The 21,991-nt window shown below is 37.3% G+C and overlaps 1 protein-coding gene across 12 annotated transcripts in view; it reads left to right on the plus strand.

Moving 5' to 3' along the window:
• satb1b (SATB homeobox 1b) overlaps positions 1–21,095 on the plus strand; it is a 63,373-nt gene extending 42,278 nt beyond the window's left edge. For all 12 annotated transcript variants that reach the window (XM_079627117.1, XM_079627123.1, XM_079627126.1 and 9 more), the window contains 2 exons: positions 13,997–14,203; positions 19,334–21,095. In XM_079627117.1, the coding sequence (XP_079483243.1) occupies positions 13,997–14,203; positions 19,334–19,885 (759 nt within the window). In that variant the 3' untranslated portion in view covers positions 19,886–21,095. The remainder of the gene's footprint in view (positions 1–13,996; positions 14,204–19,333) is intronic.
• The last annotated feature ends 896 nt before the right edge of the window (positions 21,096–21,991 follow it).

Here is a 21,991-nt window from a genome sequence, read left to right on the forward strand (position 1 = left end):
GCATGATCTGCATGTCTCAGTTTTGTCTACTACTCATATTTTGGGGGAAATGAAACGGGCCCTAATGTCAGCTCAGGTCCAAATACAACTTTTGATTTGAAATATCTATTAGTAAATGTTGAAATCAACAAATTAAGACAGTATTTTTCACTGTTAATTCGTGTTATCTAAGGGTGTGTTCACACTCGGCGTGTTTGGTTGGATTAAAACGAACTTTGGTGCGATTGCTCTGTTAGTGCGGTTCATTGGAATAAGTGTGAACGCTGCGATCTGAACCCTGGTGCCACCGAACAAGCGGACCGAGACTCGTATGTTCAGCTTCCAAACAAACTGGTGCGGTTTGAATGAAATATGAACACAACACGGACCAAAAACATGTAAACAAACCAAAAACAGTCTCAACAACGCCTTAAAATGTCTCAAATCAATGCGATATACCAATTTGATCGCAAAACAGCGTGACGTCATTACGCACAGGTTTTTCTTCGCTTTAAAGCCGTTGGATGGAAACACACTTTCACCAGCTTTATTCGCATTTGTTTACCGAACTTCAGATAATTCGATTGACAAGTGGATGAAAACTTAGCTATAGACTGTAAAAAAATATGGACGTAGTGTTTCTGAAGAGCATTTTTGAAGCCCAAAGTGGGCGGAGGCCGGCCGTCGCCATCTCGTAACGGGAAATGTGCAGCGAGGCGGATTAGCTGAGGCGACGTGACGCTAACACACAGCAGACAAACGGCTAGTAGTGACATCAGCGGCAATCCACCTGTCACTCAAATGGCCACGCCCTTAATTATGCAGAACTTTAAGGCTTAATATAATTTAAACGAATGAGTTATACAAAAATGTTGTCATGAAGGGCTATATTAGCTATATAGAACAACCACTTTTTGTACCAGACTGTAAACGCATAATTTCAGCTGTAACGTTTTGGAGCCTGTCTCTAGTGGCCAGTCGATGAACTGCAGTTTAGGTCACACTTGGATTCGAGAGACCGGAAGGTTGCGCTTGGTCTGAACATGAATATTAGTAAACTATATTACACTAATATAGTAAACAAATTGAACCTTATTGCAAACTGTTAGTTCTGTTTGTTGGTCCTGGACGGCGTTGTGCCGTATGGTTATCTTGCGTGGCGTGTCGGATTCATTCAGTGCAGGAATCCTCAGCCGAATCGGAGGTGGCTCTATCCGCAGCACACGCTCGAGATCTGGCACCGGATTCGGGTTTGGCTTCCGACGCCGCGGGGCTCCAGAACCGGCCCGGATCTAACCTCCATGAGAGCGCTCGTCCCCTGGGCTTTACACGCCGTAAACACTAGTTTGAGGGGGTTAAAGAGAACAGTCGCATGTGTGTGTGAGCGTGTGTACCTGCTTACTCATGTAGCTGTGTGTACGGTGTGTGTGTGTGTGCTGTTTACTGGGGGATGGGCACTGGATCGGAGCCATGCCGTCCCCCTCTCTGGGCACACATCCATACAGGACGAGAGTGCCAGGCTTTATCTATTTGGTGGCACTTTCATATTCCGAGTAGCATTTCAATTAATTTCTCCTCCTGCACCACAGAAACACCAGCGTTTCTGCAGCTAGACTGAACAAGAAAAGCATGAACTGTCCATTTGTGCGCTCGACGTTCAGTGCAGTGTTCGAGACATCCTGGTGTTTTGGAGGTGAATGCAAGCTTAGTGGTGAAATCTCCTGCTTTTCTTCGTCAGTGCAGGATATTATCTCCTATATTTATTCAAAGTATCATTCATATGGTGCGTATTACGTTTAGTTAATGATGCACTAATCACAATCGCTTTACTTGCATAATATAATGCATTTCTGAGGATATATTGGTGAAAAGTTTGGGAGTGGGAGTTTTTTTTTTTATTCAAAAATACAGTAAAATTGTGAAATATTATTATAATTTAAAATAGCTGTTTTCTATGTGAATATATAGTAAAGTGTAATTTATTCATGTGATCAAAGCTGTATTATAGTGTCACATGATCCTTCAGAAATCAGTATAATATGATGATTTGATGCTCAAGAAACATTTATGATTATTATTGTGGAATAATAATTAATATTTTTGTGGAAACTGATGCATTTTTTCAGGATTCTTTGATGAATGGAGAGTTCAAAAGAACAGCATTCATTAGAAATAGACATATTTTGTTACATTATAAATGTTACCGTTACTTTTGAGCAATTTAATTCTCGCTGAATAATAGTAATTTCTTGCAAAAAAAACAAACAAAAAAACACGTACTGACCCCAAACTTTTTGAATGTTAGTATAAAATGGAGAAAGTCTATTCAAAATGATGAATACACATATTTCACATATAATTTGGCAAAACATGCATTGATGAATCATTCACAGTAAGACCAGGAACGAGTGTTACGTAAACGAGGGCAGTTTTGGTTGAATACGTAGGTTTAGAGGTCTGCTATCCCCAACTCTGACTATGAGCAATAGTAGTAGTGACGTATGACTTTGCAAACGCCACTAATACAGACATGACAGCGCTGAACTGGCATTCAGAGAGAATACAGGGAAGAAGGGCATTGTGGGAGTTGTGCTGACACCCTCTGATGGCGAATACAGTCACGGCCCCTGTTGTCAGATGACAAGCCCTTCAGAACCCAGAGCCATTCCCTCAGAGTGACCCGTGTGTGTCTCTCTCTCTCTCTCTCTCTCTCTCTCTATCTCTCTCTCTCTCTCTCTCTCTCTCTCTCTCTCTCTCTCTCTCTATCTATCTATCTCTCTCTCTCTCTCTCTCTCTCTCTCTCTCTCTCTCTCTCGGTGTCTCTCGCTCTCCTGGAAGAGGCTGTGGTAATTAGCAGGGCTCTAATGAGACAGAATGTCAGTGATCTGCCGCAGTACAGGGGGGCAGGCGATAGGCCGGTGTGTGTGTGTGTGTGTGTGTGTGTGTGTGAAGGGGGGTAGAGGAGGCTGTGCCATCTGTCACTGAGCGCCTGGCTCGCTGCTCTCGAGGGGGGCAACAGTGGGTCGCGAAAAAAAGAGAGAGATATTAAAATGTGCAGGATAGACAGTGTATATCAATACAAAATTGTAATTGTAATTTTAGCTGGTGGTCGCCCGATATATCGTCCATTTTTGAGATCATAACCATGGCTTGTCGATTGATTGACATATTCGGTGTGTGTCCCCCTCTTGCCTTGCCAACATAACCCCAGCATTTATTCAGCATTCTAATGATAACATTTCGGGATTTAAAAAAAAAGTTTTTTATTTAATATTGAGTGTTTTTCAGCCATTTTATGTTTAATTTAGTTTTACACTTTAAAAAGTAAAATATATAAACATAATGCAAGTAAATAAATAAATAAAACATTATAAAATGGCTAAAATATATATTTTTAAATATCCTAATGATAACATTTCGGGATTTAAAAAAAGTTTTTGATTTAATATTGAGTTATTTAGCCGTTTTATTTATTTATTTTTACATTTTTACACTTTAAAAAGTAAAATATATAAACATAATGTTAGTAAATAAATAAAAAAAATTTTTTTTATTATTATTATATTATCTTCGATTTCCTGGTTTCAAATTAAATGTAATTATATATATAAAAAACAACAACACTTGCATTATACATTTTAGCAGGATTTAATTGGCTACCATCAAATTCTATTTTGCATAAGTTTTTTGTGTGTGTATATATATATATATATATATATATATATATATATATATAGCTCATTAAATATTATTAGGTATTGTATTGGTCATCGGCTAACCTGCAGTCGAATGACAACATCAGTCTTTCTTATCCTGTAAAACGACGGACGATATTGATGACATTATCATCCTGCACTCCACACTTGTAGAGACTTTTCCTGCACATCATAGTTCAATGCTGTGATCTAAACGGCAGAACATGCACTCTTTCCACATATCTCTAGTCTATTTCTATAGTCATGATCATCGCACGCTCAGCTTCTATAGTGGTGAATGGGAGATGATACATCTTTTTTTTTTTTTGCATTAAGACAAAATATGCCTTTCCAAAAGAGGGCTAATGTTAGAAAGAGAGGGCAGATGTAAACGCATTTACTTTCATTAAGACCCGAGAACCCGAAGCCGGATGCGAATGAAATTACGCTCCTATAGGGAAGATCGCTCCTCCCTCCTCCTGCACGACCGGCCCCTATAATTTCACCGAGAATATATATTTTTCATTATCGTGCTTGGTTTGGAAGAGTTGTTTGTTTACGGTTATGAATTCTCCGTCTCCCAGGGGCGTGTGTGAGGCAGATGGGAGCGCCGGGCCTCGGAGAGCGGAAATAGGGCCATGACTGTTTATTAATTGATTTATTTATTTATCTGGCTGCCTGGTTATTAGGTTGCCTGGGAAACAGCTGCAGTTCCCCCTGTATTATTAAAGACACAATATTCGTGAGCCAGAGACCAGATGTCTGGGAAATTAATTTCGCGTCTGATTTATCGCAGCGCTCTCTCTCTTCCAAACGAACCTTTTTCCTTGTCGTTTAACGGATTGGGTTCTTGTTCCTGTCGCGGTGACCAGCAAGTCTTGTCTCTCTCTCTCTCTCTCTCTCTCTCTCTCTCTCTCTCTCTCTCTCTCTCTCTCTCTCTCTCTCTCTCTCTCTCGCTCTCTCTCTCTCTCTCTCTCTCTCTCTCTCTCTCTCCTCTCTCTCTCTCTCTCTCTCTCTCTCTCTCTCTCTCTCTCTCTCGTGTTAGAGGTGGCCCAGGTTTCTCTCGTTCTCCTCTGTCAGACCACACAGGGCTTGTTCTGAGGCCCATTCTCGCTAATCTGATCAGGCAGGCAAATACGCCGGGAAAAGCGGCTTTAATGATCCCCCTAATTACCTCAAGTCAATACCAACTGTATTATTAGACTCCGGGAAAATATTCCATTAGGGTCCCCCCCGTGGGACTCCCCGCACGTAGCGATGTCACGCGCCGCGCGCCCCCATGCTTGTAATTAATTTTATTTACACACGCAGGAATGCACAAGGTCGCACCTGCAGCCCGGAGCCGCCTCGCCCGGCCCCCGACTCGCCCGCTTAATCAGATCTGTCATAATTACCATTCTGCATGCTTCTGACACACGCTGAGAAATATTTCAATTTAACTGCAGCCAATGGCAGCGTCAGAAAGCCTTCGCCCACGGCGTACAGAGGCGGTCCGGTCCTGCTCTTCTCTCTCCCTCCTTGTGTTCTGCAACCTTTTGGACATGTATTGTCCCACATATGTGACCCTGGATCACAAAACCATATCTGTGGCAATAGCAACTATACACTGTATGGGTCAAAATGATCCGTTTTTCTTTTATGCCAAAAATCATGAGGATATTAAGATCATGTTCCATGAAGATATTTAGTAAATGTCCTACCGTAAATATATAAAACATGTATTTTTGTGAGTGAATGCAGCACAATCGTGAACATAAATGCACAACTTTAAAGCAGATTTTCTCAATGTTTACATTTTTTTGCTCCTCAGATTCCAGATTTTCAATAGTTGTGTCTCGACCAAATATTGTCCTATCCTAACAAACCATACATCAATGGAAAGATTATTTATTCAGCTTTCAGATTATGTATACATCTCAATTTCATAAAAGTGACCCATGTGACTGGTTTTGTGGTCCAGGGTCACTTATGTCCGTTTGTTGCAAGTTTGGCACATTTTACTCACCCTTGTGATAAGTCCCTTCGGTAACACTTTACAATAAGGTTCGTTAGTTAACATTAGTTAACTACATTAGTTAACATGAACTAATAATGAATTGCACGTATACAGCATTTATCAATCTTTGTTAATGTTAATTTCAACATTTACTAATACTTTATTAAAATCTTGTGCACGTTAGTTCATGCACAGTGAACTAACATGAACTAACAATGAACAGCCGTATTTCTATTAACTAACGTTAACAAAGATGAACAAATACAGTAACAAATGTATTGCTCATGGTTACTTCATGTTAGTTGATACATGAACTAATGAACCTTATTGTAAAGTGTTACCGTCCCCTCCAACAATTATAAATGGCCACAATGTCCCACCGTGATATTTCTGAAGCGCTTCATTACGCTCCGCTTTGTTCAATGTTACGATGACAAAGTTTATAAAGTATTTTTTATCGGTCTGCCTCTGTGACCCTCGATGATCCTCCGCTATATTTGCCGTAAAGCGATCGAAGTTCCTCAGACGCTTCAAAAGCTTGATATATTTTTGCTGTTTTAAAGCAAACTTGTACATTAATTAATTAAGAGTGCTGTTGGAGCTGACATGTACAATTTGCAGGTTTTATGCAGTTTTAATCTATAATTCAATAAGATCAGGCATGATTTATCTGCTTAATTACTCTCTGATATTAGCAATTAAACTCCAGCTTTGAATTAAATCTCAATCACACGCTTGTAATGAATGGACTAGCGTTTCCTCATCGGTTGCTTGTGTGTCGAGGGCTCCTTGCAGGATCGCGGCTCTTTGTTTGAATTGATGCAATCGACCTGGGTCTGTGTTTGTGTGTTTGTGTGTGTGTTTGTGTGTGTGTTTGTGTGTGTGTTTGTGTGTTTGTTTGTGTGTTTTCCTTCAGGTTTCTTGAATGTTAACCTAGTCACGGGCCACCAGATAAGACAAGTCCTGCTTTTTCCTTGCAAATATTCCCTAGACAAAGTTATTGACATAGTAATTTTCAGCTGTTTTTGGGTACAGTTGATTGTCACATAGTAGGTTAGTATCAGAGAATGTTTGTATAATGCATAGATATTAATAATGTGCATTATATCTTTTCATAAATAATTGTATCCACAGTTAAATGCATTATAATAGTTACATATTCCTTGTTACATCTGAAGTTTGCGATGTGTTTTAATGCATTATACTTTCTAAAGCTGTGTTCAATTAATAGATAAGTGTTTTACTGTATTATAATTATTCATGTAGACCATACAATGCATTATGAGGTGCATAACTAATGCATTCAAATAATGCATTATACATAAAGGCTTTAAGTAAAGTGTTTTAAAAAGATGCACACAAAGTGCACACGATATTTACAATAAATGACACTTTCGATATTTCTAATGCATTGACTAGAACTATCAAGAAATCTAGAGATTGTGGCGTAGGCAATGCTTTCTGTGGCCGCAGTGTATTGTAAAACTCACAGGGAACTTCTTCATGTTGTCATGCATGTTGTTTAGCAGGTTTCTTAAAGGCCCGCATGTACAGTAACAACTCCTTTTGTCTCTGGCTAGAGATGTCTAGATAGATAGATAGACAAACAGACGATCATTATTGATCCCTGAGGGGAATTGTTCACACACAAGCAGCTCTATACATTCACATGTTGCAATCCGACAAGACAAGACACGTCACACAACAGTTGAGAAACATGAACGTGTGTAACAATATCTTTATTTAGCCGCACGTGAATCAACAAATGATTATTCTACGGTACGTTCATGGCAAAGCAACAGTTTGAGGGGAATCATTGCTGTTAAAGGAGATCTATGCAGGTTTTTTACCGTAACCGAACAGCTTCGGAGTCATTGCAATGGTTATATTACCTTTTTCAGGGTTGAATGTCGTTGATCTACTAGCATTTGGTATCTGAGAGTCGCCAACGAGTTTTAAAACAGTGTTGTCAAATATCTATTCCCGAAGCTGTAGGGGGCGCTCTATAGAGAAACCTGCGAGAATACAGCGAAGAAATTCCCGAAACTGCACAGCCTTGCTTTAAAGGGTTAGTTCACCCAAAAATAACTTCTGTCAGTAATGACTCTCCCTCGTGTTGCTCCCCGTCAGACTTTCCTTCATCTTCGGGACACAAATGAAGATATTAGTGATTAAATCTGAGAGTGTCTCACTCCTCCAGAGGCTTCTGTTGTAATTGAAACTTGCCGGCCCAGAAAGTTAGTAAAGACGATGTTTACAATAGTCCGAGTGACTACAGCGGCTCAACCTTAAGTTTATCAAGTGACCAGAATACTTTTTGTGCGCAAAAAAAACCACAAAAATAACGACTTTGTTGAACTCTTGATGTTCTTCTGTGTGTGTCTCTGAGTGAGTTCACATGTGTAACAGCGCAGCGCTTCTGAACGGAGGCTCACTATTGGCTGACGCTGGTCATGTGTGTGATGCGTGTGATGCTGGCCAATAGTGAGCCTATGTTCTACGAGCCTACGAATAAGTCAATATTTTTGTGTTTGACCTATGGAGGAGTGAGACAGCGCTCAGATGTAATCACTAATATCTTCATTTGTGTTCGGAAGATGAAGGAAAGTCTGACGGTGTTAGAACAACATGAGGGAGAGTCATTACTTTTTTGGGGTGATCTAACCCTTTAATGGTGTAATGGCACAGATGTGTGAAGGAGACGCTCTCTATCGCCCCCTTGAGCTGTGGAGGTCAGGTCGTGTTTGCGACGCATGAGATATGTGTGTAGCCTGAGGATGAAGGCATGAGGAGTGTTTGCTTGACCACATCTGTGTGGAACGGATGTGTTTCGAGTTCATCTGGGGCTCTGGCCTCGTTTTCTCTTCCTCCACGCCAAGACCATTTGAATAAATACCGGGAGCCAGTCTATTTGCATAGTAAGATATCCAAAAAGGCAGTCCGTTCTCGGCCTATTTTTGGCCTGTTTTTTTTTTTTTTTTTGCTTATTGTTGCAGAAGATTCACATATGCTGTGCGAACGCATTAATATATTTCAGCCAACAGATGGACTTGACGCGCATACGGCGGGTCCAATTCCTTCACTCGTACATCCGCAAACCCCACACGCGTTCGCTCGCAGACGAGAACAGGTTTGAACATACTGTATTATCTTTTGAATTGATCTGCGTGACACTGTCTGCCAGAGCTGAGCCGGTGCCAGATTCAGGAGGGCGGTGGAGAAGGAAACAATAATGCTTTGTCTGGTGAACACTGAAGCCCTCTGCCTGACATCAAGATGTTTGTTTCTCGCTTTTGTTTTTTACTTCGACGCGCTCAAGACTGAAGCCATAACAATGGATTAGCATCTTTATTTAAAAACAATGGGAAAGAGTGAGAAAGAAAGCATGGCTGTTTAACATCTGCCCCCAGACTGCGGGTTTTGACAGGCGTCCGTGTAAGCGACAGTCCAGGAGTTTGTGTGTTTGTTTAATGGAGGCCGTATCTCTAGCCAAACTTGCTGACTTGTTTGAGAAAGGCAGTGAACGATGTGATGACTGATAAGTGAACGGCCGTGTCGGAGAGGGCAGAGCACTGATCTGGAGACAGCGCTGACAAAGATATCAGCTGATCGCACATCAGCATTTACATAATACACTGACTATAGAGAGCGCAAGATTAGGGTTCGTGCGTCTCAACTATAGTATGACAGTCCGGAAGTGTGTGTGTAATTTGAGGTATACTGTATGTCAAGAGATATGTAAAAAATTATATAGATAAAACGTGCATTGTTGACATTAAATATATATATATATATATATTTAAATAACAAAAAAAATGTTTTTAATATAGGCCTATATATATAATATATATCATAAAATGTATTTTTAACATCTTAAAATATAGATTTTTTATAATTATACTAAAAATATATATTATACAAAAAAAAAATATATATATACACTGTATATATATATATACAGCATATATATATTATACTTTTTTTTATAAATTAATATATTTTTTTAGTATAATTATATACAGCATATAAATATATATATATTTTATTTTTTGTATAATATATATTTCTAGTATAATTATAAAAAATATATATATTTTAAGATGTTAAAAATAAATTGTATGAGATATATATATATATATATATATATATATATATATATACAGCATATATATACAATAATTTATTTTTAACATCTTAAAATATATCTTTAGTTTTTATAATTATACTAGAAATATATATTATACTAAGGAAAAAAAACTATTTATATATATATATATATATATATATATATATATATATATATATATATATATATATATATATATATATGCTGTATATAATTATACTAAAAATATATATTATTTATACAAAAAAATTATAATATATATATGTATGTATATGTGTGTGTGTGTGTGTGTGTGTGTGTGTGTGTGTGTGTATTTAAAAAAAAAAGTTTTATAGTTTTTATTTTGTTTTCCTATAAGAGAAGGTGATATATTGGTATGTTTAGTATAATTTTAAGGTATATTGTATGTCGACAATGCATTATTTATTTATCTTTATTTTAATATAATGATTTATGATTATGATTACATTTTCTGGCCTTTCAAAATCTTACTCATATGCGTATCTGCTCAGCATTGTTTCCTTTCCATGTTTTTTCCCAGTTATATTGGTGGTATTAAATGTAAATTAATCTGCTCAGATTCACTTGGTATCATAAAAAAAGTGTGATTTGTTATTTAGTTAGAAAGTTATTGCCCTCTTAAATATCTTTGATCTCTCACCTTAAAGTAGTTCTCGGTGTGTCTCTCGACTGCACTTTAAATAGTTTAAACCACAGTAAGTAAGGTTCCCAATAACTTGCCCAGAACTGAAGTTGTCCTGTCCATCACTGGCCAAGCACACAGTTTTAGTGCGCAGCAGAAGTATATGAACTGGGACGCCGGGCTGGTCTCAGAGGAGCGTGAGTCCTGGCAGAACGGGGTGAGCGAGGGGACGATAAGCAGAAAATGAGATAATAAAAAGGTGTTGATGGTGCCATGTGACTGATGTGGAAAAGCGCAATGTCTGGAGCTCCTGAACTCAATCCCAAGGTTATTAATGTGCGCGCTGGCATCTCGGCGGGGCGAGAGACATAAACGCCACGCTGTTCTCTCACAGTTGTGTCCTGTGCGTGTCTCATTGGCAGCTTGTGACCGCTCGGCCCTCACACACACTGTCCTGCTTAGTTGGGTGAATCTTACGCATGAATTCAGCCATTGTGTGCAAGAGAAATATTTTTATCAGAATGCACCACTGCTATTTATACCTCCAGCACAATGGAGGCTCTGGTGGACCCGCACCGCTTGACCCGTCCCACAGCCTCACCGTCTTTATGGACGCTTGGGTAACATATGCTTGTGAATTGGTGAATCCCAGTCAAATACGTCAAGAACATTTTATATTCATATTTCACACCAAAAAAAAAAAAAAAAAAAATTTGGCTTAAAGAAAATTAATTAATAAAAAGTTAAGCTTAAGATTTTATTTATTTATTTGGTTTTATTATTATTTCATTTTTGGTGTGAAATTTGACCTGGATATGTTGTTGTTGTTGTTGTTGTTGTTGTTGTTTTGTGTGAGATTCACTAGAATCACTACTAATGAAATCTGTCAATTATTTTTATTAGGCAATGAAATGAAAATCAAATACAGATGCTGAAGTCTCCTGATGTTTTTAAAAATAAAATAAAAAACAAATAATAATAATAATAAAATCTATTAAATTTGGCTTAATTATAAAATAAAATCTTAAAGCTTCATTTTCTTTAAGCCAAATCTATCAATTAAAAGGGACTTAATAATACAATAAAATAATTTTTTTACTTAAATTTGACTAAAAAAGCCATATTTAATAGATTTTTTATTAATTTTTTATTTTGGGGTTTCAGGACAAACATCTGGAGACTACAGCATCTCCATTTGATTTCCATTTCATTGCCTAATAAAAATAAATTATGGATTTCATTTGTGATTCTTTCATATGGCATATTCTTTATTCACACAAAAAGTAAAAAAAAGTAATAATAATTTTTTTTTAAAAAGTCCAGGTCACATCTCACACCAAAAATAAAACAAATTATTTTTAATTTATTTTTTGTTAGTTATTTTATTATTTTTTATATATAATTGTATTGGTATAACATTGTGTGTATTTCTCATCTAGAGATTCAGAAGTGATTGAAGCCATTAACAGATGTGATTATGAGCTCAGACATCGTTCTCATAGTTCTGCACTCTTACTGTACGTCAACTTTTGACTCATTATTAGTCATTATTTCTCAACAAACAAAGTTGATTCATAATGAAACGACTGAGACCTGCTTTAAAGAGCAATTCACTTTTCCTCCGTAGGTTTTCACATCATGGCTAGCCAAGCTATAGTCCATGTTAGTTACACACGACTAGCTTTCTATCTCCATATCCTTCAATAATGCGCATTATGCTTTATAGTGTTTGACAGAACTGGCCAGAGAAACGCTAGTCATGTTCCCGTACGCGGGCCGGCGCTCTGTTTATGGTAAGACAGTGGAAGAAATGCAATTGGACAAATACAAACGCTTCAAGGCCCAGAGAGCATTACACTATCAGTGTGTCTGTCCAATGCAAAAGAGTTTATTGTTGTGTTTGCTCTATAACGCTGCAGCATTAATGCTAATACCTCTGTTGACTCTTTACGGTTTGGTTGTGCGGCGATTTTTTTTTTTTTTCGGTGGCTTGTTCTTTGGCTCAGCGGGATTTGTTTGCCGTTTTATCCGCAGATGTTTGATTGAGGATTATTTTACGATAGTGTGTTTAATGGCTGCGATAATGTGTGTGTGTGTGTGTGTGTTTGAACTGTGTTGGGCTACAGACATCACAGCAGGAACGGAGCTCAAATCCCTGCGCCTGCAAATAAAACAAAATGTGACAATAAACGTGGCAGAGGAACAAGGTGAGCTGTGATGAGCCTCTCTCTGGGGCTTTACATGGCGTTCGGGACGAGCAGGAACATGGGACAACAGAAATGCTGAGTTATCTGTGCCGTGCAGCGCTCTGGTGTGGCTCTGGCTTCTGCTCCGCGTGTGTGTGTGTGTGTGTGTGTGTGTGTGTGTGTGTGTGTGTGTGTGTGTGTGCTGGGTAATCCTGTGGAAATGAAAGGTGCTGCCACACACTGGCCTGGAGATTACAGCATCACGTTTGTAAGTGTGCCAGGGCTCAACTGCTGGAAACACTCTTTTCCTTTCCTAAAACTAGCGTTTACTGCGGTTATATTAGGAATGTGAATTATAAGAATTAAATGGAGTCCTATTTTCCATGTTCACCATTCTTTAGTGTGTAATGTTGCTCTCTGACTTTGAGCATGAAAAAGTTATTCTCTATATCAGTGTTTCTGAACTCCTGAAACGCCTCCATTGTAGTCTCGAGTTTCTTCCGGGAACGAACACGTCACAATATTCCTCATTATAATAATTCATACGCAGAATAAAGGGGCGTGGCCTGGTTGAGTTAGTTAGTAGTGTGTTAAACTGGCGGTTATGGTAAGGGGCGGGACATTTCTCAAACACACTCGAAGCGCTCGACCAATCACAACACACTGATCCAGCCGGCCAATCAGAGCACAGTGTGCTTTTCAGAAGGCGGGGCTTCATAGAGACAGGAAGTAAACAGAGCGTTACTGACAGACTGGGAAGAGAGGAGCCGCAACAATGGAGAATATGAGACAAATAATCAACATTCAAGCAGGAAAACCTTTCTAGTAGAGCCTGAAAACAACATCAAGACTGTAAAAAAGGGCATAAAATGGCCTCTTTAACTTGGTTCTGATTAATTTTCCTGTTCTACGTTTGTGGTAGGATGCATTCATTTATCAAAAGTGGCAGTAAATACATTTATAACGTTACAAACGATTATATTTCAAATGAATGCTGTTCTTTTGAACTTTCTATTCATCAAAGAATCCTGAAAACAAATATTTTCACAGTTTCCACAAAAATATGAAGCAGCAGCACAACTGTTTTCAACACTGATAATAATCATAAATGTTTCTTGAGTATCAGATCCTCATATTATACCGATTTCTGAAGGATCACGTGACACTGAAGACTGGAGTAATGATGCTGAAAATTCAGCTTTGATCACAGGAATAAATTACACTTTACTGTATATTCACATAGAAAACAGCTATTTTACATTATTATAATATTTATCAATATTACTGTGTTTTTGATCGGATAAATAGTGAGCAGAAGAGATGTCCACAAACATGAATAAACCGAGGTGTGTGTTGTGTTCTCTCCTGCAGGGTTGGCTGTGTGAACTCCTGCGCTGGAAAGAAGACCCGTCCCCGGAGAACCGCACGCTCTGGGAGAACCTGTCCATGATCCGCCGGTTCCTGAGTTTGTCCCAAATGGAGCGTGACGCTATATATGAGCAGGAGAGCAACGGAGGACAGCAACACCATGTGGACAGACCACCTCACCTAATGCACATGCCCACAGACCCCCTACAGGTCAGTCACACACACACACACACACACACACACACACACACACACACACACACACACACACACCACAGACCCCCTACAGGTCAGTCACACACACACACACACACACACACTCACTCACGCACACACACACACACACACACACACACACACACCACAGACCCACACACACACACACACACCACAGACCCACACACACACACACACACACACACACCACAGACACACACACACACACACACCAGACCCCCTACAGGTCAGTCACACACACACACACACACACACACACACACACACACACCACAGACCCCCTACAGGTCAGTCACACACACTCACACACACTCACACACACACACACACACACACACACACACACACACACACACACACACACCACAGACCCCCTACAGGTCAGTCACACACACACACACACACACACACTCACTCACGCACACACACACACACACACACACACACACCACAGACCCACACACACACACACACACCACAGACCCACACACACACACACACACACACACACACACACACACACACACCACAGACCCACACACACACACCACAGACACAGACACACACACACACACACACCAGACCCCCTACAGGTCAGTCACACACACACACACACACAGACACAGACAGACAGACACACACACACACACACACAACAGACCCCCTACAGGTCAGTCACACACACACACACACACACAGACACACACACACACACAAACACAACAGACCATCTACAGGTCAGACACACACACACACACACACACACACCACAGACCATCTACAGGTCAGACACACACACACACACACCACAGACCCCCTACAGGTCAGGTCAGGTCAGACACACACACAAACACACACACACACACACACACACCACAGACCCCCTACAGGTCAGTCAGACACACACACATACCACAGACCCCCTACAGGTCAGGTCAGGTCAGACACACACACACACACACCACAGACCCCGTACCGGTCCATTTTTTTATTCCTTAAAACTCATATTTGATCACTAAAATTGCATATTTACTAAAAATATCTTGAATGTAACTCGACACTCTTGCCTCATTTAGTGTACGCGGTTCTATGAATATGCAAATGAGCCCCGCCTCCACTCACTCACTCACTCACTCAGAGATCCACTGGTGGACGATCACACGTTGATCTGATTGGTTACAAGGTAGTGTGTGACGTCAGAAACACCAGCGATTTCAAACCGTGTTTTTGAGACTGTCTTTGGTTCACTGCAGTTTTAAGCAGAAAATACTCAGCAATGCTGTCCACTTATGAATTTACACATGGTTTGTCTTAAAGCATATTAAAAACACCACATAGACACATAAACAACATTAAAAGCTGGAGTTTCCATACAGAGGGACTTTAAACAACATTAAAATCCATTGAACAATCATTCCTGTCAGAAATGAAATATGCCGTTCGCATGATTAAGGCCGAGTTATTTCGCTATTTTTGTTGGAAATTCAATGGAAGAGGGTTTATGTATTAAATAATCATGTGGTAATGCCTTTATTTTAGTTTTATTTTAGCAGAAACATGTCTAATTAAGACACTTTTGATCATTTGATCGTTTGCGGTGTAATTAGCAACATCGTTTGTCTGCGTTTAGATATTAAGGACAGCTCCAGTTATTTTGATAAATTCATCACTATTCAGAATCTAAATTTAATCACAAAAATCCCCAAGTTCTCGTGGTTACAGCTGCGTATTTGATCAGATATTATTTTGTTTACTCGCAAGCATATGGTCATTGCAAGAAAATATTATGCGGGAAGAAAAACATTTATTCACTTCCATTTTCAGCACTTAAGATGCGGAGACCCGTCTATGAGATGTTAATATTAGCTAATGCATTAATGTTAAGAAATATGAGATGTTAATATTAGCTAATGCATTAATGTTAAGAAATATGAGATGTTAATATTAGCTAATGCATTAATGTTAAGAAATATGAGATGTTAATATTAGCTAATGCATTAATGTTAAGAAATATGAGACGTTAATATTACCTAATGCTTTAATGTTAAGAAATATGAGACGTTAATATTAGCTAATGCATTAATGTTAAGAAATATGAGACGTTAATATTAGCTAATGCATTAATGTTAAGAAATATGAGATGTTAATATTAGCTAATGCATTAATGTTAAGAAATATGAGATGTTAATATTAGCTAATGCATTAATGTTAAGAAATATGAGATGTTAATATTAGCTAATGCATTAATGTTAAGAAATATGAGATGTTAATATTAGCTAATGCATTAATGTTAAGAAATATGAGATGTTAATATTAGCTAATGCATTAATGTTAAGAAATATGATATGTTAATATTAGCTAATACATTAATGTTAAGAAATATGATATGTTAATATTAGCTAATGCATAAATGTTAAGAAATATGAGATGTTAATATTAGCTAATGCATTAATGTTAGGAAATATGAGATGTTAATATTAGCTAATACATTAATGTTAAGAAATATGAGATGTTAATATTAGCTAATGCATTAATGTTAGGAAATATGAGATGTTAATATTAGCTAATACATTAATGTTAAGAAATATGAGGTGTTAATATTAGCTAATGCATTAATGTTAAGAAATATGATATGTTAATATTAGCTAATGCATTAATGTTAAGAAATATGAGATGTTAATATTAGCTAATGCATTAATGTTAAGAAATATGAGATGTTAATATTAGCTAATGCATTAATGTTAAGAAATATGAGACCTTATTGTAAAGTGTGAACAAGCATTTACATAAACATAAATGCATAAACATAAATGCATAAACATAAATGCATGCTGTGGGATAATAAAGCCGTAAAATACAAAATGCCGTACAAAACTGTGATAAAAAACAAACAAACTCTTATTTACCTCTTTTACCTTTTATTTTATTTTGACTCTTACCAAAATATCAAATTAAAAGATTAAATTATGTTTGATATCAGTGCAAAAACATGAAATAATCAAAAATAAAAATTCCAGTTTAATAATTTCATGTTTTTGATATCAAACATAATTTGATCTTTTGGTTTGTCAATAAAATAAAATTCTTGTTTAATAATTTGATATTTTGGTTTGAGTAAATTACAATGGCAATAAAACAACATTAAATAATGAAAAATACAAATTCCACTTTAATAATCTCATGTTTTTTTATTGCAATTGTAATTGACTCAAACTAAAATATTAAATTATTAAACAAGAATTGTATTTTATTGACTCTTAATTGAAAATTATTAAATGTTTTTCATTTTATTTAAAAATAAAAAAATATAGCCATCAAATCCAAAATGCCATACATTGCTGATTTTGTTATTATTATTATTTTTAATCGGTTAAAGAGTTTTTTGGTGCGACGCGAAGCTAAGAAACCGCTTTTTAAAGAGAAAACACACATTTTTTTCATAATGTAGAATTACTCTTCAGCTTTAATGCGCTGCGTGTCAGTCGCTGACCTTGATGTCTTGTACTTGCTCATGTCCCATTTATTTCTGCCTATTATATTCCAGTGTCTTTGAAATGTTATCAGGAGACTAGTGCACTTGCAAAAATGTTATCAAGCATTCCCGTTCCCTCTGGGAATGTCCCGGGAAAAGCCGTGTGTATAGTGTGTGGAAAGCAGCAGCTGCCGCCACAATGGCCCAAACTCACGAACAATGGCACATTTCAGAGCGAATGTGTCATGTGTTTAGATCGATGTGAAAGTGGCCTAAACACAGACACCGATAGCACATCTCTCACAGGACACACACACACACACACACACACACACACACACACACACACACACACACACGAGTCTGTGTTTACCGTGTTGAGCTACAGCGTTTCAATAGCGCTTGATAAGCAATCAACAGACCGCCACTTTTAATGTGAATATTCTGATGAAGAGTTCGTGTGTGTGTGTGTGTGTGTGTGTGTTCACGGGAACATTAATGAGAGCAGGTAGAGCTGGGAAATACACAGATGAGTTTTGAATATGAATAAACTCCTATATCATCATTTATCGATCACAATAGGGCTATTTTTGCTAGGAAATCTTTTCATCATCTCCTTTTATTTTATTATACAATTAATGACTCTAACTTAAATGTTTCGTTTTAGTTTAGTTTAAAGTTTTCTTTTAGTTTAAAGTTTTAGTTTAAAGTTTTAGTTTAGTTTGAGTTTAGTAGTTTAGTTTAGTTTAGTTTAGTTTAGTTTAGTTTAGTTTAAGTTTAGTTAGTTTAAACTAAACTAAAACTTAAACTACACCTAAACTACTAAACTCAAACTAAACTAAAACTTTAAACTAAACTACTAAACTCAAACTAAACTAAAACTTTAAACTAAACCTAAACTACTAAACTAAAACTTTAAACTAAAAGAAAACTTTAAACTAAACTAAAACTTAAACTAGTTTAGTTTAGTTTGAGTTTAGTAGTTTAGTTTCATAATGGAATAAGACCAATATATCATTGTTTATTCTTAACAAATCAAGTCTGACATCAATACAGAAACTTCAAAATATCAAACAAATGTTTTATTTTATTGACTCAAACTAAAGATTAAATTATTCCTAACAAATGAATAAGTTGGACATCAGTGCAAAAACATCCAATTATTATTTTATTTTTGTTGATCTTATTTATTTTGATTGTAATGGACTCAAATTATTTAACAAGAATGTTTTTCTCATTTATTTTATTTGACTTTACCTTTGACTTTATTTAATTTTGATTGTAATTGACTCTAACCAAAGGATCAAATTATTAAACAATGTTTCTCTCTTTTTTTCTTTTCTTTTTTACTTTACTTTAATTTACTTTATTTAATAATAATTTTGATTGTAATGGACTTGAACCAAAATATCTAAGTATTAAACAACGTTGCTCTTTTTTATTCTATTTGATCTTTTTTATTTAATTTTTAATTAAACAATTTTTATTTCGGGCATAATGGACTCAAACCAGTAATAAGTCTGACATCGATGTAAAAACGTCAATACATTCTTTTACACTTTGAGCGAAACTAATGTCATAATGTATATTTGATATATGACTGACAGCTTGTGTGTGTGTGTGTGTCTCAGACTCATCAGCACCCGTCCTCTCAGCTCCAAGCCCAGCTGCCCCTGCCTCACCCCTCTCAGCCTCCGCTATCCCAGCAGCCCTTGCAGCAGACGGGCCCCCGCCTGCCCCCCCGACAGCCCTCCATGGCTTCACCCGCCGAGACGGAGGACGAGAACCGATGCAAGAGCCGCCAAACTAACCGGATCTCCATGGAGGCGCTGGGGATCCTGCAGAGCTTCATTCAGGACGTGGGCCTGTATCCCGACGAGGAGGCCATACACACACTCTCCGCTCAGCTCGACCTGCCCAAACACACCATCATCAAGTTCTTCCAGAACCAGCGCTTCTACATCAACCACGCCGGCAAGCTGAAGGAGCCCGTGGGGTTCCCCTCGAGCATCAACCACAAGGACGAGGGCCTGACGGACTTCAAGGACAGCGAGTTGATGACCGAGCTGGACGAGAGCGTTCAGACCAACAACACCATGTTCTCCGTTAAACTGGAGGAACACCTGGCGAACGAAGCGCACGCTATGGGCCCGGCCCAAACTGAGCAGGAGGCCAAAGAGTGACGGACCTCGATCACCCCAATCTCTCTCTCTCTCTCTCTCTCTCGTCTGTGTGACACGAGCCGAACTGTAGACTCCAGACTGAATAATACACAGATGATTCACTTTCACAGTTTTTTTGTAATGCGTGGATTATTTCACTGTAAAGACTCGTGCATCATTTCAATAATCTGCACAAACAAAATGTAAAAATAAAAAAAATTATAAAAATAAATCTTAAAGGATTAGTTCACTCTTACATGAAGAAAAATCGTTTCTGAAAACCAGTTTCTTATGAAGTGAATGTTGATTCGGGCCGTCAGGCTTCAAACTGCACAAAAGCATTATAATAGTCATAAATCAGTCCATACTTTATATAGCACAGTAACTATATATATATATAGCGGTATGATTATGTTTGATGTAAATGCAACTTATTTGGCTTTAATTTATTTGTTTATATTTGTAATGTACTCAAACCTAAAGATTCAATTACGTAGTTTGAGATCAGTGCAAAAACTTCAAAATTATTAAACAAAAATGTTTCTCTATTTAATTTTTTTGGTTAATAAAAAAAAAAAAAAGAAAATAGAGAGAAAAATGTTTGTTTATATAATTTTGAAGTTTTTGCACTGATCTCAAACTACGTAATTGAATCTTTAGGTTTGAGTACATTACAAATATAAACAAATAAATTAAAGTCACATAAGTTTCAAGTTTTTGACTGATGTCAGACTTTATTATCTCTTTTGGTCATAATAAAAAAAAATCAAGTCTGACATCAGTCAAAAACTTGAAATGATCAAATAACCAAAATATCACGGTGTGAGTTATTTTATATCATATATCTCACAACATTTTTTTTCTTTTTTTTCTGTTTATTTAGATGGGACAGTGCATATTAATGAACGTACAATCGAAATTGGATTTAGCACAATGCTAGTTTCCATCCGTAGTCCCAACATGGTTATCTGAGGTCGCATGAGTGTGTGTTCATGACGGCCCCAGTTCTCATTCACTTCTATGATGTAGAAATATTCTTCAGGATGACGCGAGCGTGAGGAAACATGAACTATTCCTTTAAGAGGACGGTATGTTGCTGTGGATATTTGCCGACTGCACTTGTTATCTGTTGTTTTTACACTGATTTTAAACTACTGGTTTAAAAAAAAAAAGGAAAGTCAATGGAGTTTGATAGACTTTGATGTTTACGTATGTGATGTTAACTGGATTTTTATATAAAAAGAAAAGAAAATGCATGAAATTGGAGACGAGGGGTATAGACGAAGGCACTGAAATCTGTCTCTGGATCCCGATGACCTGCAGGGAAACCCGGGGAAATCTTATTATTATTATTTGCTTTGAAGAAATATAAATATCTATATATATATATATATATACATAGACATATATTAATTGTAAAAAAGTATACAGTCTTAAAGAAACTATGCCAACAAATGCCTTGTACTATATGGCACTGCCGATGTTAGATTATTTTGCAAAACTTTGGTCACTGTAAAATCCTGGAATTCCACAGTTTTAAATGTGAATCACAACCTCCTCATCATCGTCCTGCATTATTTATTTATTTTGCGTTCTGGTGTAATTACGTTTTCGGAGCACTTCCGTCATTTTACTGATCTTTTTTCTATTTATAAATGTGATTTTGATGGGCAGTAAAATCAGAAGTGTCTTAACGTTTTAAATGGAAACATGTGCTTTAACAGTTGCCTAAAAAAGTGCTGTATGTCAAGCAACTCATGCTACGAGCTTCACGATTAATGTTGTATGCAATTTTTACTATCATGCAAATAAGCTTAGGTAAATGACTAACCTATAGACCACCTTAGAGAGAAAAACATATGCAATTTGTGTGAAATCGATGTTTGCAATGTGTCTTCCTTTGGTTAAAGATCCAATTCAAAGCTATTCCTGTATAAATATGATGTATAAAAAAAGTGGTTCTTTTTTTATGAGTTTATTGCAATGAGAACACCAGTTATTTTGTTACGACTGACTGTTTTATAAGTGTTTCTTTGTTTCTTTACGCAGAAATGTTCTAACTAGGAGTGGTTACTGATTGTTAATGACACAATTAAACTGTTTGTATTGTACTCCGGATTCTTTGCG

The sequence above is a fragment of the Phoxinus phoxinus genome (genome assembly GCF_949152265.1).
Source record: "Phoxinus phoxinus genome assembly, chromosome: 10".
Taxonomy (NCBI): Eukaryota; Metazoa; Chordata; class Actinopteri; order Cypriniformes; family Leuciscidae; genus Phoxinus; species Phoxinus phoxinus.